The sequence below is a fragment of the Myxine glutinosa genome, chromosome 1, assembly GCF_964187855.1.
Source record: "Myxine glutinosa chromosome 1, kmMyxGlut1.1, whole genome shotgun sequence".
Classification (NCBI taxonomy): Eukaryota; Metazoa; Chordata; class Myxini; order Myxiniformes; family Myxinidae; genus Myxine; species Myxine glutinosa.
Genome location: NC_136261.1, coordinates 323,712,623 through 323,730,460, shown reverse-complemented (window position 1 = coordinate 323,730,460; position 17,838 = coordinate 323,712,623). Strand labels below are relative to the sequence as shown.

The 17,838-nt window shown below is 45.7% G+C and overlaps 1 protein-coding gene across 4 annotated transcripts in view; it reads right to left on the bottom strand.

Annotated features, from left to right (window-relative positions):
* The window catches only part of NUP155 (nucleoporin 155), a 387,607-nt gene that overhangs the window by 145,640 nt on the left and 224,129 nt on the right, over nucleotides 1-17,838 (bottom strand). For all 4 annotated transcript variants that reach the window (XM_078769705.1, XM_078769706.1, XM_068096685.2 and 1 more), the window contains 2 exons: nucleotides 7,791-7,957; nucleotides 7,259-7,364 (listed from right to left, as the gene is read on the bottom strand). In XM_078769705.1, coding sequence (XP_078625831.1) covers nucleotides 7,259-7,364; nucleotides 7,791-7,957 — 273 coding nt within the window. The remainder of the gene's footprint in view (nucleotides 1-7,258; nucleotides 7,365-7,790; nucleotides 7,958-17,838) is intronic.

Sequence of the window (17,838 nt, the reverse complement as noted above, 5' to 3'; positions counted from 1 at the left end):
GCCTCACATTATCCTCAAGCACCCTCTGGTACAATGAAGAATTCATAGTGGATTCTATGATGGTGAGCTGCCCAGGCCCTGATGCAGCAAAGCTGCCCCAAACCACAACATTTCCACCACCATGCTTTACAGTTGGTATCAGGTTCTTGTGGTCAAATGCTGTCTTTGGTTTTCGCCAAACACGTCTTCTGGTACTGTGGCCAAATAGCTCTACCTTTGACTCATCTGTCCAGAGCACATTCTTCCAGAAGTGCTGGTCTTTGCCTACGTGTTCATTGGCAAACTTTAGTCTTGCCCTGATGTTCTTTCTGGACAGCAAAGGTTTCCTCCTGGCACACCTCCCATGTAGATCAAATTTGTGCAGCCTCTTTCTAATGGTAGACTCGTGCACTTTGACATCAACAGTGGCAAGAGCTACCTGTAGGTCCCGTGATGACATTCTGGGGTTCTTAGAGACTTCTTTCAGCATCTTGCGGTCTGCTCTCGGGCTGAACTTGCTGGGGCGGCCTCGCCTGAACAAGTTGGCAGTTGTTTGGAATCTTCTCCATTTGTAGATGCTCTTCCGGACAGTCGAGTGATTGATTTCAAATTGTTTGGAGATCTTTTTAATTCCCTTCCCAGACTCGTAGGCATCTATAACCTTCTTTCTGAAGGCCTCAGAGAGCTCTTTTGATCTACGCATGGTGACGCCGCACACTTCAACAACAAAGAGCAAACCAAACTAAATGTCTGAGGTTTAAATAAGGCAGGTTCCTCCAAGATCCTCTCTAACGATGTTCTCATCATTTGCACCTGAGCTGGTGCACCTGATTCTAATTTTAGGTATTTGAAGTAGTGATAAATGTGGGGGTGTACTTACTTTTACCACATGCGAAATTTGCATTTATGTTTATTTAAATTATACAATGGACTACAAAATGTAAATGTTTCATGATATTTGTTATATTATATCACCTTTATCTGTCAATATTGTTGAAATGAAGATCAAATAGCTGTATGCTGAAATATGTTGAAAAAGTCAAAACTTTACATGGGGTGTACTTACTTTTTCACGTGACTAACTAATACTACAGGTGGCCTACGTGTTGCTCGTGGACTAACTATGGGGGGAAACCCTTTAACCTTTAATGACCAATATGTGCAAATCTCAAAACCATAGATTTTGTCTGTTTATTATAAACAGACTATATATATATATATCTGTGCAGTGTCTGTTGTCTTGTGTTGTGTTGTCACTGAACTACTCCCTCAAACTTTTGTGAAATCGTACCAAACTTCTGGTATGCACCTATCTCTCCCGTCGGTATGTCCTAAGGGTAATTTTTTGGAAATCTTTTCCAAATTTTTAATTTTTTGGGGAATTTTTTTTTTTTCAACTTCAATTGTTTATAAAATATAATATCACGTATATTACAAATACATTTGTGCATTATGATTGTTTGAATTATGATTGGTGTAAACTGTAAAACACGACAAAACAGCAACTCAGGTACAGTCATTTATCTATATATCTACATATCTGGGCAGTGTCTGTGTTGTCACTGAACTACTCCCTGAAACTTTTGTTTCCATGGTTGTGAGGTATTTTTAAATGACGTGGTGGTGAGGTGTTTTTAATTATGTGGTGGTGAGGTGCTTTAAATTACGTGGTGGTGAGGTGCTTTGAATTACTTGGTGGTGAGGTGTTTTGAATTACTTGGTGGTGAGGTGTTTTGAATTACTTGGTAGTGAGGTGTTTTGAATTACTTGGTGGTGAGGTGTTTTAAATTACTTGGTGGTGAGGTGTTTTAAATTAGGTAAGGTGAGGTGTTTTAAATTATGTGAGGGTGAGGTATTTTAAGTTACATGGGGGTGAGGTGTTTTAAATTACATGGGCGGTGAGGTGTTTTAAATTACATGTGGGTGAGGTGTTTAAAATTACATGGGGTGAGGTGTTTTAAATTACATGGGGGTGAGGTGTTTTAAATGACTTGGTGGTGAGGTGTTTTAAATTACATGGGGGTGAGGCGTTTTGAATTACGTGGGGTTGAGGTGTTTTGAATTACGTGGGGTGAGGTGTTTTGAATTATGTGGTGGTGAGGTGTTTTGAATTAGTTGGTGATGAGGTGTTTTGAATTACTTAGTGGTGAGGTGTTTTGAATTACGTGGTGGTGAGGTGTAATCGTCCCAAACTTCCAGTCCGCACCTACCCCTCCTGTATGCATGTGCTGAGGGGTTCCTTTTTGAATGATATATATTCTTCACCATAAATCTTCAACCGAAATTGCTCATAAAAATGGAATATTACAAACATGACAAATAAATTTGTGCAAACACAAAATATTCAATTTGTGTTTGTATTATGTTTGGTGTAAATCAACTCAGGTAGTCATTACAGTCATTATCCTCAGCTAAAATAAGCCCGTTCCTCAGTAACGACACGTGGTGAAGTGAGCGCAGCTAGTATATATATACTGTATATGTATATATATATATGTGTGTATATATATATGTGTGTATATATATATATGTGTATATATATATATGTGTATATATATATGTGTGTATAACTGTATATATATGTGTATATATATATGTGTGTATATATATGTGTGTATAAATATGTGTATGTATATGTGTGTATATATATATGTGTGTATAACTGTATATATATGTGTATATATATATATATGTGTGTATATATATGTGTATATATATATATGTGTGTATATATATGTGTATATATATATATGTGTATATATATATGTGTGTATATATATGTGTATATATATGTGTGTATATATATATATGTGTGTATAAATATGTGTATATAACTGTATATATATGTGTGTATATATATATGTGTATATATATATATGTGTGTATATATATGTGTGTATATATATGTGTGTATAAATATGTGTATGTATATATATAAGGATGACAGGCTGAGTCAACACCCATGGCAATGGCATTAATTCAGCGATCGACCGGGAGTCGAACCCAGGATCCTAGGATCCCAAGGCGGCACCTTAACCACTAAGCCAACACCAGGCTGATATATACAGTGCATTCAGAAAGTATTCAGACCCCTTCAATTTTTTCACATTTTGTTATGTTGCAGCCTTATGCTGAAATCGTTTAAATTCTTTTTTTTCCCTTATCAATCTACACTCAATACCCCATAATGACAGAGAGAAAACAGGATTTCAGAACGTTTTGCAAATTTATTAAAAAGAAAAAACTGATATATCACATTGACATAAGTATTCATACCCTTTGCTATGACACTTGAAATTTATCTCAGGTGCCTCCCATTTCTCTTGATCATCTTTGAGATGTTTCTACACCTTTATTGGAGTCCACCTGTGGTAAATTCAATTAATTGGACATGATTTGGAAAGGCACACACCTGTCTATATAAGGTCTCACAGATGACAATGCATATCAGAGCAAAAACCAAGCCACGAGGTCAAAGGAACTGCCTGCAGTCAAGGCACTGATCTGGGGAAGCCGACAAAAAAATCTCTGCTGCATTGAATGTTTCCAAGGGCACAGTGGCCTCCATGATTCTTAAATGGAATAAGTTTGGAACAACAAGGACTCTTCCTAGAACTGGCCACCCGGCCAAACTGAGCAATCGGGGGCGAAGGGCCTTGGTAAGAGAAGTGACCAAGAACCCGATGGTCACTCTCGCTGAGCTCCAGAGATCCTGTGTGGAGATGGCATAAACTTCCAGAAGGACAACCATCACTGCAACACTCCACCGATCTGGGCTTTATGGCAGAGTGGCCAGACGGAAGCCTCTCCTCGGTGAAAGACACATGAAAGCCTGCTTGGAGTTTGCAAAGAAGCACCGAATGGACTCTCAGACTGTGAGAAACAAGATTCTGTGGTCTGATGAAATCAAGATTGAACTGTTTGGCCTCATTTCTAAGCATTATGTCTGGAGGAAACCAGGCACCACTCATCACCTGCCCAATACCATCCCAACGGTGAAGCATGGCATGGTGGTGGCAGCATCATGCTGTGGGGGTGTTTTTCAGCAGCAGGGACTGGGGGACTGGTCAGGGTTGAGGAAACAATGAACAGAGCAAAGTACAGAGATATCCTTAATGAAAACCTGAAACAGAGTGCTCAGGACCTCAGACTGGGCTGAAGGTTCACCTTCCAACAGCACAATGACCCAAAGCACACAGCCAAGACAATGCAGGAGTGGCTTAGGGACAACTCTGTGAAGGTCCTTGAGTGGTCCAGCCAGAGCCCCGACTTGAACCCAATCAAACATCTCTGGAGAGACCTGAAAATGGCTGTCCACCGACGGTACCCATCCAACCTGACAGAGCTTGAGAGGATCTGCAGAGAAGATTGGCAGAAAATCCCCAAATCCAGGTGTGCAAAGCTTTTCGCGTCATACCCAAGAAGACTTGAGGCTGTAATCGCTGCCAAAGGTGCTTCAACTAAGTACTGAGTTAAGGGTCTGAATACTTATGTCAATGTAATATTTCAGTTTTTTCTTTTTAATAAATTTGCAAAACTTTCTAAAATCCTGTTTTCTCTCTCATTGTGGGGGTATTGAGTGTAGATTGATGAGGGAAAAAATGAATTTAAACGATTTCAGCATAAGGCTGCAACATAACAAAATGTGAAAAAGTGAAGGGGTCTGAATACTTTCTCAATGCACTGAATATAGCACTACACAATCAATTACAACATCAACATCAAATTACCTGTACCCACCCTCCCCCCCCCCAAATTGCTCCAATGCAGCAAATGGCAGGCACCATCTGTTCGATGTGGAATGAAGTAGTAAAATGCAGTTAAATTTGTTTTTATATTTATTGTTGTGAACATTATATAACAAAACAAGGTGTCACACATGTGAGAAAGATGTCCATGCTGATAATTTACCACTTTGGGGGTTGATACCATCGACCCCCTTCATTTTCTGTGTATTTGGAGTCACCCTATTCAGTCACTGAATACAAATTGTATGTGTGAGAACGGATGGGAAAACCTGAACGAGAAGACTCGCGTTTCGTATTTTAGTACGGTATTGTATTTCTGACTCCACTTAGTTCATTGATAGGAGTTTTCACTGACACACTGTCGAAAACCCCGTGTTAACATGTTTAAGAGCAATTTTGAATGAATAAACAAGGTATTCAGCAAACATGTTTGGCTTTTTAGAGAGAAATTGGCAATATTGTACCAGGTTGGCCACGAAACCCGACCCGACTCAGTTCGTATTGGCTATATTCGATGATAAACCTTTCAACAAACCAAAACTTCCAATCATCTCCAGCTTTTTACCTGCGACATGTCGCAGGTCTACAAGAGCTCCACATGGTTGTTGTTGTTATGGTTCTTGTTGGGGATCGATTTTTGAAATGTGCACCCATTTGTCGGACAGCTGTCAGACCCACCCACATTTGTCGCTTGACCCCCACCCACCATGGCCATGGCCCCCCCCAAAAAAAAAAAAAAAAAAAAAATGGCACCCAGACAAAAGAAAATGGCCGCCATATTGTTTTTCTGGTGGGACTAAGACATCAGGCCTGTAGGCCTCTGCCGATTATACACTGACCGGGTTTGTTGGGTCAAATTTACATTGGATTTGTTTGGGTTGAGTGTTACTCATGATGAGGTACCCCCAAAAATCTAATCAACATCAAATGAAAATTATTAGTAAGGTTTAATCAAGCCTGTCAGCACGCATGGTACGCAGCTCCCCCCAAAAAAGTGTTACGTAATTTTTGAACGGCACCATATTGGAGTTAACCAATCCTTGACCGTGTGACGCATCAGCTTGTTCCAATATAACCGTGGTGAAGGCTGCCCTGGGTGAGAGGTGTCGAGTTACTTTTTAAATAAGCATTAAATGCGCGTTTCCCAATCGGCCCGTTAACAGATTTTGTCGCAGGCTGTGACTACAGTGCAGTCATTCTTGTTTGCATACATATCTAGAGGGGGCACAAGGAACCTTCAAGGATGTATGTATGCTAAGGTACCTTGGGAAAATCTGCCATTATTTATTTTTCAGACATCATTTTTTTCTGGATAATGTGTTTTCCATGATTTGGAAGTCCGTACAAAAGACGTACTGTATAATCAAAGCAATGGAATTCATCATGGCTGCGAATGTGCTCTTTCATCTTTTCAAAAAGTGTGATCTTTAATCATAAATTTGGATCAAGTCCCAGTCACTCAATTCTGAGTATGCTGCGACTCTTCTAACAGCATTGGTTTGAGGCCTAAATCTCAGAGGTCAAAATCATCCACCTGTACATATATCGGGCATTCAACCAAGTCTGGCATCCTGCTTTGCTTGCCAAACTCTCTGCCTGTGGCATACTCGAGTTTCTTCTCAAGTGCATGTGGTTTTCCCATTAGCGAGAGGCAAGTGTATTAAAAAGCAAAAGAATACTAGACCGGAACATATTGGTGCTGTCTAACTGTTGACGGCTGTTATCTGGGTTGCAAGTCTTATTGCGAATCCGTTCATGGCTTCTTATTCTTATTTACTTCGTCTTGTTGTATCGATTTAGATTTTGTGTTTTTCTTGGTCTGGGCTAAGCAGCATGCTTGTTATTCATCGACCCGATACGTTCTTGCACCAATGAACCAAGGCCCAAAACGAGGGCGAGCAGGCAGCCTGCTCATAAACTCCAAGCAATGTGTGTCTCCTTCGCTCACTTCAAGAGATCCTTCCTCATCCCTCTCCTATTGGATTGTGCCTCCTGACATCATGCCTTTCAAACTACCTGTATGCAGAATAAAGGTGACTCCAATATTGAAATCTCGATTATAGTGAGAGAAAGGGAAATTACATAGAGAGAGAAATGACCTATAAAGAGAGAGCCCGATAAAGGGAGATAAGATGGGGTTATAGTGAGAGACAGAGTGTGAGAGAGAAAGGGATGGCTCTGGGAGAAGGTTCAGGACCTCTGTGACATAAGATCCTGGAGCAGACCAAGAGAGGACAGATAAAGAAGACAGAGAGGGGAGACAAGAGAAAAGAAAAGAGAAAGCAGAGAAAATCAAATGACAAATGAAACCAAGTGTGCATGCTTGCACATGCACCAAAAGGAAATGACATATAAAATACAGACAGAGCGACTGAGATACCTACTTATGCTGGATGTCGATCCTGTAAACTTGAATGAACAGGGATAATGTTCAAAAGAAAATATCAAATCGTTTTGGCTCCCTGCTTGGTTAGGGTCAAGATGAACAATGATCCTAAATTACTTTCATTTTTTTTTCCACTTTCACTCACCTTCCTCTGAGAAGCTGAACTGCAGCACAGCAGGAATGAAGAGAGAAAGGGAACTCCGCGAATGGTTAATTTTACGGCAGCACTGACCAAACCAGCCGGCCTCCGCCTGCCATTCCAGCCAAAAAAACATCAGCATATGTCAGGGTACAAATTCCTTTTTTCAGAGATGAAAGGTCATCTTGGAGAAGTGTAAATTTTACTATTTGACAGGAAATCACATGATGAGATGCAAGAGTAGTTTTACATCAATTATAAGAATGTGAACACGAAAGGTTCAAATCAGCACATATCTATTTCAAATATGGAGGCTACATCTTGTATTAAAGTACCAAAGAGCACAATGAATACGCTGCCTCGACCTACCACAAATTCAATTTGTAATTACAAAATTGGCTCCTTCAATTATGCTTTCAGAGGTTGCAAACATCGCAACCTTTGCTTGATCACAACAGCAAGTAGGGGTGTTAAGCAATACATACATGTGAGAATAAAAATTTCAGCATCGGCGTTATTTCCAAAGTGGTTTGCTTACCTGATAAGCAACCTCGTACAAACAACCATCCTGCCCAGCAAGAAACAAGCGACCTGTGCCTGTGCCTTCCACCACTTGGAAGAACGTGTTGTCCGTAGGAAGGCAGAACAGTGGCTCTGGGAGAAGGCTCAGGGCCTCTGTGACACAAGATCCTGGAGCAGAAGCCCCTTTTGCACCGAAATGCAGGTAGGAGAATACAAGAAGATGCTGGTTATTTACATATCAGAAAGCAAAACATAAGGAAAATTAATGTACACAAGTGCACACAAGTAGAGTGCAGGCAAGCCCGGCACGCACATATGCAAGCAAGCAAGCCTGGAACGCACGCACGCAAGGAGGAAGCCCGTCACGTGCACGTATGCGCGCTTGCCCGCAACAACATTATACATGTGTAAATGCAAAAAATAAAATTCAAACGTCATGGAAATATACATTTTGACTGATTTTAGAAGTAGTTTCGGTGGTGAATTCAAAACAGCTAAACCAACAAAGAAAACCACTTATAGCAAAACATTTTAAAAGTCATTTTAGCCACAACATTTCAAAACTAATTTTAGTCACAACATTACCATAAAAGTCTTTTTTTTTCAAATGTTTGCCAATACTGAGACTTGTGCTGTTTTAGTTGCCATTCCTGAGGTGATGCTTACCAGTGCAATAACAAAAGCAGTTTGCAGTCGTAAAAGTTTGCACAAACTGCATATTTTTATTGCTTTCTTCATCGGAATGCCTCATTGGCGTACTGTGGGTTGTCGGAATGTCTTATCTGGAAAATAACTTTTACAGCTTTTCAAAAGATGATGCTCAAGTGTAAAGAAATGACATTGTGCAGGTTAAGTGAATAAATTGTTGGCCAAACCAAGGTTAATGTTTTTCTTGGACCATGTTGCTTGAAATTACTTTGAAAAGGATCTCGTTTTACTGAAAAATAGATCATACGGAGAATAGATCATACCGAACTAGAAAGTGGAATTTGACACGAATGCATCAATTAATATGCCTACACCCACGTTGGACGTCAACTCACTGTTACATTTGATCTCATTTAAAGGTCACATTAAAATTAATGATCCCTTGCAGAAGATGTATGTATGTATGTATGTATGTATGTATGTATGTATGTATGTATGTATGTATATTGCTGCGGTTTTGAGATTGGCACATTGAAGGCATTAAAGGTTAAAGGTTTGCCCCCCATAGTTAGTAATACGAGCAACATATAGGCCCATTTGTAGTATAGTTACGTCTTAGTATGTGTAAGAATAGGCCATTTCCCCTCTTAGTACCTGCGTTGTGTAAAGACAAGAGAGTAGGCCCCATTCATTTTGCTCCCACCTCCAATTCTACCTCTATGGGCATAATCCATCCCGCGCCCCATTTGGCTACCCACTAGTCGAGTAACACGAGGTAGGCCTAAAAAGGTGGGGGCGGCGTTGAGGTCGGGAGCGGCAGAGGTGATGACGGTAAGAGCCACCAGCCAATCAGAGCTCGAGCGGCATGGCGTCAGAGGGCGTGGTGAAGCGCGTCTGGTGAGTTCCAGAAGGTTCGCGGGGCGTGCCTATATAACCCGCCCTCGAAAGGACTTACAAAAGACTTGGACTTGTTGGGAAGGACTTGCTCGAAAGGACTGGCAGAGGATAAGCGCGTTGCAAAGGAAGTGCAGAGAGGGAGCTTGATAAGAGGACTCGCGTGCACACGGCAGTGGCAAAAGGACCTGCTCTTAAAGGATTTGTTTGAGGACTTGCACAGAGAGAGAGAAGAATAGGCGTTGAACCGTACAAGTACGCGGGCGCAGCCAGACGCGCCGGAAACGCATATAGCGCTTTTCAGCCACGCGAGTAAGCGCGGCCATAGCCGCAAGTGAATAACCGCCAGCCGCGCCAAAGTTCGCTCCCTACCATTCGCCCCGTGATAACCCGCTCCGTTCCGACGACACGCGGCGAGCTCCTACTTTCACCTACTTCCATCTCCAAGGGACGTGCCGGGGGCCAGAGAGAGCTGCACTGGAGCCATCCCTGGACGCGCTGGTGAACATCAACCTACCCATCAGCAATCCCCGTGTGAGTGTGTGTGAGACGGGCCCGTTTGTCCTGGGTATTAAGTAAGACTGTATAAGGCTGCTCTGTGTCCCCTTTTCTCTACCATTGCATAGTGTAAATAAATTCTGTTCTTCCTTCTGATTCGATCGTACCTCTGATTTCTTCATTGACTAAGCATGGTACAAATAAGAACGGCTTGAATCGGGTTCCACCATCCATAACGGCGCGGATCACATGTACGCAACCGCTCGGCCTATCACCAACACACGTGGTTCGTGCAGGGCTTATTTCCTCGCTTCCAGGGCAGCGCTAGTACTTAAGTAACAGCGAATTTGGTCCTGAAACCCGATTTAGCACTGTCAGGAAGGGACGTAATAGGTCCCGGGTCACGCCAGGTCAGTCAAAGACAAGGGGACTAATCCCCCCTTGGTAAGGGGAGAAGGCCAGCGGTAGATCCGCAACAATATATATATATATATATATATATATATATATATATATATATATATATATATATATATATATATATATATATATTGTTGCGGACGCGGTTAAAGATGTTATTTTGACCGAGCGGTGGTGTAACCGCGACCGAACAGTTATTCCCCGACTAATACCCGATTTGCCCCAAACTTTGGCCGGATCGCGCCACCGCTATTCAATCGGGAAAACTCTAAAGCGACCGAATACAAAGAGGAAGAAGACGTACAGAAGTGTAATTGGATTTATTATTTACACATATAAGCAGGAAGAAAGCAGTCACGTTTATTTACAGAAGATATTAGATACACAGTGCAACGCTAGCTTACCTACAGTCTTAATTAACCCAGGGACAGAACAAACAAGGACAGACTCACGCGGGGAATGATGATAGGACTTGGCTGGAGATGGATGGCTGGCGGGATAGGGAGGTCCGACTGGTCCTGCAGCCGATCGACTCGTGGGCAGCCGCCGCTCCTTCGCGGCCCTGCTCCAAACTGCCGTCCAGGCCTCACGCTGCTGTGGCTGCAGTTTCGGTGGCTCCAGCTGCAGCAAATGCAGTTGCGGTGGCTCGAGCTGCAGTAGGTGCAGTTTCGGTGGCTCGATCTGCAGCTCAACTCTGGACTTCTCTCGGACTCAACTCCTTGGACTCCCTCTCGTCTCTCTGTAAAAGCTCATCTCTCTTGGGAAACGCCCTGCCGTGGGTTATATAGGCCCCACCCCTAAACCTTCGCGAACCTCCTCGATGTTTCTCTCCACACCCTCTCCAAGTCCAACCCCTTGTTCGTGGTTGGTTGAGTGGGGCTGACTCACTCCTCCCCTTTATGACGAGGTGGGGACCCGCCTTTCTTCCCCAACCCTGCCTCGTGGCCAATGGTGGATGAAGAGAAAACCGCCCAAAATGCAGTTGGCAATTGACGAAAAGGGGGAATGGAAGTTTTGGGAGTGGGAATGAAGGGAATCTATCTCTTTCACTGGTGCAATGGAGTATTTCAATTAATGGGAGACACAGCCTTACCCTAAAACACATAATAAGATATAACTATTGAACAGGGGTATTCTATGATTGGCTGTGGTGTGGATGCTTTATGGACTAATTATGGGACGCCCTTTGACCTTTACACAGCTCCGGAGGCAGGAGGTGCAGAATAATAATAACAATAATAATAATACACACAATCAAAAAAAAATACAGTCCTCATATCCGCAACACTGCACCCTCCTCCTCTTAGGCACGGCCCGGGCCTACAACTTTTTATTTAGTGTGACACGTAGGTGTAGTTCCCTCTACTTTTAACCTGACCCTGAGTGCGACAGTTTTTAAAACATAAATAAATGTGACCCGCTGCTCCATTGCACCCTGCCTAACAGACTTACGCCCACAGTTAACCGAATTGTGGAATGGTCTTCAGACTACACACTGACGGTGGGGAGCATTATTTACAATGACTCTGCTTTTATTTACAAAACTAACCCAGGACCTGTAATTGTTCTTTCTGGGGGGAGACAGTCTGCTCTGCATCAATGCACCATGAAAGCACCCAAAAACGCACCAACACACCCTCAAGCACCAATCGGTGCAGTCACCACAGTTCATCAGTGTTCAATGCATGTTCAATAATAAAAATAAATCAACAACCCCTAACCCTGCAGGTGGTCTCTTGCTCTTCGGCTCCCTCTGCTGGCTATTATTATTTGTTCTTCCAGATGTTGTCTTTTTCTTTTGCTTTTCTTACTGGCGGCCTATTTGAACTGAAAAATGCACCCAATGTGTCCTTTTTTATTTTCTTTATTTATGGCCCACAGGGCCGACTACGTGTGGTTCACCTGTGGGGCATCGGTGCCCTGTGGCCAAGGTCCGCCAGCAAGATTTCGGGCCTTCATGGCCGGTTCCAGCAGAGGGGCCATGCCCCAACCCATGGGGTCCAGACGTGGTGCTCGGCCACAGGCATGTGGTCCATCATGTGGTGCATCGATGCAGACAGCTGGTTCTGGGAATTTCGGGCGCACAATGGCCGACCCACGCACGCTCCCCTCGGCGCCCAATGGCGCACAGGTCATGTGGGAGACAAAAGAGACAAATGAGCGAGGGGTAAGGTCACAAGGGTACACATCAATAAGGCAATGCAAGGCGAAATGCGTATGGAGGGCGAAGTGAGAAAGCTCGTCCCTACCGTACGTCACCCCCCTGTCACCTACACTACCCTTGCCCTTACCCCATATGTACAAAATCTACACATTACCAATCCGTCGCTACCGTCGCGTCTTCCCCTTATTTCCCTTATACCAAATTCGTCTTCACTCCCCCACTATCCAAAATTTGCCATCATCAATTCATCATCAATCCTCATAAGGAGGAAGAGATGGAACACAAGCACAATGTCACACCCACGTCATGATGCGTCTCACAATCCAAACATTTGCATCATAAAAAATAATCAAAACATGGCATGGTGCGGAGTACCTGTCACCTCAGGTGAGTGGATGCAGATGGTGCGAGGAGACTCCAATCCTAACTATCCTCTAAATGACATTAACACACTTTACACTACCCGGGGTCTTTCCCTGCCAATCCATTGGCCACTTACACTATGGGTTCTAAAAACCAATTCCCATTGACCAAACTGTGGTGCTTCTCAATTTGGGGTCTCACTCCCCCGATTCATCTCCCGGTGCCCTTGCACAATTTCTGGGCTGCGACGTGTAGCTCTCCCAGCAGGTCTACCCACCTGCACACCTCCACCACTGCAGTTGCCACCCGAGCTTACCTAGCTCCTCACCCTAACCTAACTAACTGGGGAAGGCCCCTCCTGGCTCTGTCACCCCTTGGTGCCCTCTGGCACTGGGCTACCCGGGTCCGTCCTCCGGATCCTCGGGCCCCATCCACAACTACCGGCTCCCAGAGCCCACCTGCGGCCTCACCTGGCCGACATCCTTACAGTGGTGGAGTGCCCAAACCAACTGCACACACTAACAGGCTACACGCCCAGCCATTTCTACAACACTAATGCACCCATCCAAATGCCATTCTCTCACCCGCACCACAGATGCCAATATCCAACCACAATTTACCTATACCCTCTACCTAACACTTACACTACCCGCCCCGGGTATTCGTGATGGGGGTCCATCCTTCCCCCATTCACACCTTCGCACCATCCACTCCACTCCACAACTTCCACCATACTCACTCCACGACCATCCATTCCAATACTCCAGATATTCCTCACTCCATGTCTTCCACACAACCATTTATCATACACCTGTTCCTCATACCTGTTGTTGCACACCTGTGCACTCACCCCTGGTGCCACCTGCACCCTCCTCCTCTTCCTGGACCAGTTGGTCAACACAACACACCTCACCATCACCATCACTCAAACACTGCTCCATCCACCTGTCCAGTTGCACACCTGTGCAATCACACCTGTTCCTCACACACTTTTCACAATACACTTCTCAATACACCTCCAACACTCACACGGCATCATCTGAACTACCTACTCCCCTCTGAAACTTGCGCTTCCCAGTCGCCCCTTTAAACTATTGCGCTCCCTCGTCATTATAATCCACACTAATCTACCTGCGTCCCCACTACAGGTATCCTTGTCACTAACTAATCTTAACGTTGCCTAATGTCATCTTCTAGGGCCCTACACACAATATCCTAACCCACCCGGGCTAGTTTTCACTGCCATAAACCCCATAATCTAGTGCTCCTTTGCCCCCCCCCGTGAGGGATGGTGGATTGCCCATCCCACCACATCGGGGAGGTCCCACTATCAATTTTGCTCACCAAATTTCAGCCAATCAAAAATTTTGCCAATCATCTGCCAATCACTACCATTACCAATCATCACTCTGCCAATCCTTTGCCAATCATCAAATTTTGTTTTTCTAATTTCGGGGCCAAAACACTATCCTCGTCATTACAGTCTACTTACTAATGCCTCTCGGTGCGCCAATTCACTTCTAAAGCTCGGCTTCGTACAGCCGAGCAATGAATGCGGGTTGTTTGGTGCCGGCGGCTGGAAGCGTCCGACATTCGGTGCAGGGAAGAAGGTTTACCCGGGACGAGATCCCACGCACCACCTCGGCGCGGAGCCATCCAATTGCCCGATCTCGACCTGCCGGAACGCCTTAACAAAAAGGGGTCGCCATGACGACCCTTCCTATCGGGCTGCCCGTTCCGCCTAGCGGAGCACGGACGCGGCCGTTCCCAGCGCGGCCCAGCGTGGATCATGTACGGCGGTCCTTTCGAACCCGCCGTGCTTCGGATCCCCGCTGGTTCTCACGGCACGCGAAGCCCGGCACGCACCGAGGGCCCGATTCGGCTATAAGTCGCTCTAACCGCTAACCCGGTTACCGTCGATGCCTCACCTGCATGCTTACACGCATACGCTACCCCTTCCTTGCTCATACATCCAGCTGTTTCCCTGCTCTTGGTCATTGCACCTTCTCTAACACACCCAGGTACACTCATTCCACTCACAGACTTGGTCACACACCTGACCACTGAACACTTTGGCACACATTCGCCGTTCGCACACCTCACCAACACACCTCTTCGCGCCCCCTCCTCGGTCACCTCCTCTGTGACAATCACAGGTGTGCTCTCACTCGCACACCCAACCACGTGCCTCACGACCAATTCCAGTGTGCATTCCCACACGCTCTACCCTTCCAGGTGTGCATCCTTCCATTCCAGGTGTACATCCTCGCTCACCTGTCACAACCAACTCACGCTCCGTGTCACTCTCACTACTTTCACCACCACTCTTGACAGCGCACTCACCCTTACTCTCGACAGCGCACTCTTTCCTCATGCACCTGTCCGTTACACACCTTTCTCGCGCACACTCTTGCGCACACTCTCCCGTTACTTCCTCTGTAACACTCACCACAGGCGTGCATTCTCCCTTACTCTTGACAGCGCACTCTTTCCTCATGCACCTGTCCGTTACACACCTTTCTCACGCATCCTCTTGCGCACACTCTTTCGTTACTTCCTCCGCAACACTCACCACACCGCACTTCCATGTGCTCCCTCGCACACGCGCTTCGACCGACTCATTCTTGACAGCACACTCACTCCTTGGCGCGCACTTTTTCCTCACACACCCCATGGTCGAACATTCTCGCACACCTCTTTTTTCGCACACCAGACCTGTCGCACACTTCACCAACGGCCTCTCACGAACACCCGGGTCCACAACAACCCCCAAGCCGACTGAAGCTCCCCTCACATCATATACATTTCCGCGTATATCGCCACTCACCTTGGCACCTCGTCTCCGCACCTCTTTCGCCACCTGCAAACTCTTTATTTGGTTAGTGAGCATCACATTATGAGTTGAGCACCGACCTTGTACTAATTCCATCACCTCCTCCTGTATTTCTCTCTTAGTTTCTGTCCGTCTCTTCTTAATTTCACTCACCTCTTCTTCCACTTCCTCTAATTTTTCCTTTACTTCCTTCATCTCTCGGTGCGCCCCCTCTATCTCTTCCTCTAACGCCACTTTAACCATTTCTATGTGCGTCCTCACCTCTCGGTCCTTCGTCTCCATTACTTCTGTCACCTCCTCCAACTTCTTCGTCAACCCCTCATGTACCATCTGACATTCCTTTTGTGTTGCTATTAATTCGTTCTTAATGTCTTTTTGTGTAGCTTTTAACCCTCCTAGTACTGCAGTGTTCCTTTGAACCTGCTCCACTAACTCCGTTTGTTCCTCTGTCAGCTGTTCTACTCCCTTCGTCAAACCCTCTATTCCCCCCTGTAACCTAGCCGTATTATTCCTCACCTCTTTCTCTATAAGCTTTTCACCTCGCTTTACCTCCTCGCGTACCCCCGAGACCTCCTCACTTACACCTCATCGTATCTCCTCTTTCATCTCCTCCCTCTCTTTTGTAGATGCTCCCCTCATCTGTCCCAATTCATCCCTCTGAGCATCCAATTTACTTTCTAACCCGATTTTCACCTCCTCTATCTGGTTCCCCATCTGTTCGATTTCCCGGGCGGATTGCTCCCCTATTTCCCGCAATTTGTCTTCCATCCTATTTTCTAACCCCATTAACCCATTTTTCACCTCTTTTATCCCATTGTCTAACCCCTCAAATTTTTTTTCTAATCCCTCACCGGTACCCCTCGCTTCGTCCCTCATTACCCACAATTGCTCACCCTGAGCATCCATCCGGTTCCCCATTACCCCCATTTGGCCCTCCAATCGCTCACCCTGAGCATCCATTTTTGCCATCAGTTGGGTCAAGAATAATCTGAGGTCAAACCCGGTTTGCCCAGCGTCCCCAGCCGCCACCGCGGGCTCGCCCTCCGTGGCGCCGCTATTTTGGGACCCTTCAACCACGTGCGCGAGCGCGCCATTTTGTGCATCTGATACTCCCTCAACCACATTGCCCATGTTCTCCTCTACTTCGTCCCTCTGATCCTGGGTTACTCCTAACCCCTCCTCTAGCTCACCCACCGGCATCTGATCGCCTTGACCAGCCATGGCGCGATTTCAAAATTCGGGTTTTTGTAAAACAACACAACAATTTCCAACTGCTTGTAATTTTGAGCGCGTTAAGCGCGCTTCGGGTCCGTATCTCACTCCCAGACACCAATTGTTACGGACGCGGTTAAAGATGTTATTTTGACCGAGCGGTGGTGTAACCGCGACCGAACAGTTATTCCCCGACTAATACCCGATTTGCCCCAAACTTTGGCCGGATCGCGCCACCGCTATTCAATCGGGAAAACTCTAAAGCGACCGAATACAAAGAGGAAGAAGACGTACAGAAGAGTAATTGGATTTATTATTTACACATATAAGCAGGAAGAAAGCAGTCACGTTTATTTACAGAAGATATTAGATACACAGTGCAACGCTAGCTTACCTACAGTCTTAATTAACCCAGGGACAGAACAAACAAGGACAGACTCATGCGGGGAATGATGATAGGACTTGGCTGGAGATGGATGGCTGGCGGGATAGGGAGGTCCGACTGGTCCTGCAGCCGATCGACTCGTGGGCAGCCGCCGCTCCTTCGCGGCCCTGCTCCAAACTGCCGTCCAGGCCTCACGCTGCTGTGGCTGCAGTTTCGGTGGCTCCAGCTGCAGCAAATGCAGTTGCGGTGGCTCGAGCTGCAGCAGGTGCAGTTTCGGTGGCTCAATCTGCAGCTCAACTCTGGACTTCTCTCGGACTCAACTCCTTGGACTCCCTCTCGTCTCTCTGTAAAAGCTCATCTCTCTTGGGAAACGCCCTGCCGTGGGTTATATAGGCCCCATCCCTCAACCTTCGCGAACCTCCTCGATGTTTCTCTCCACACCCTCTCCAAGTCCAACCCCTTGTTCGTGGTTTGTTGAGTGGGGCTGACTCACTCCTCCCCTTTATGACGAGGTGGGGACCCGCCTTTCTTCCCCAACCCTGCCTCGTGGCCAATGGTGGATGAAGAGAAAACCGCCCAAAATGCAGTTGGCAATTGACGAAAAGGGGGAATGGAAGTTTTGGGAGTGGGAATGAAGGGAATCTATA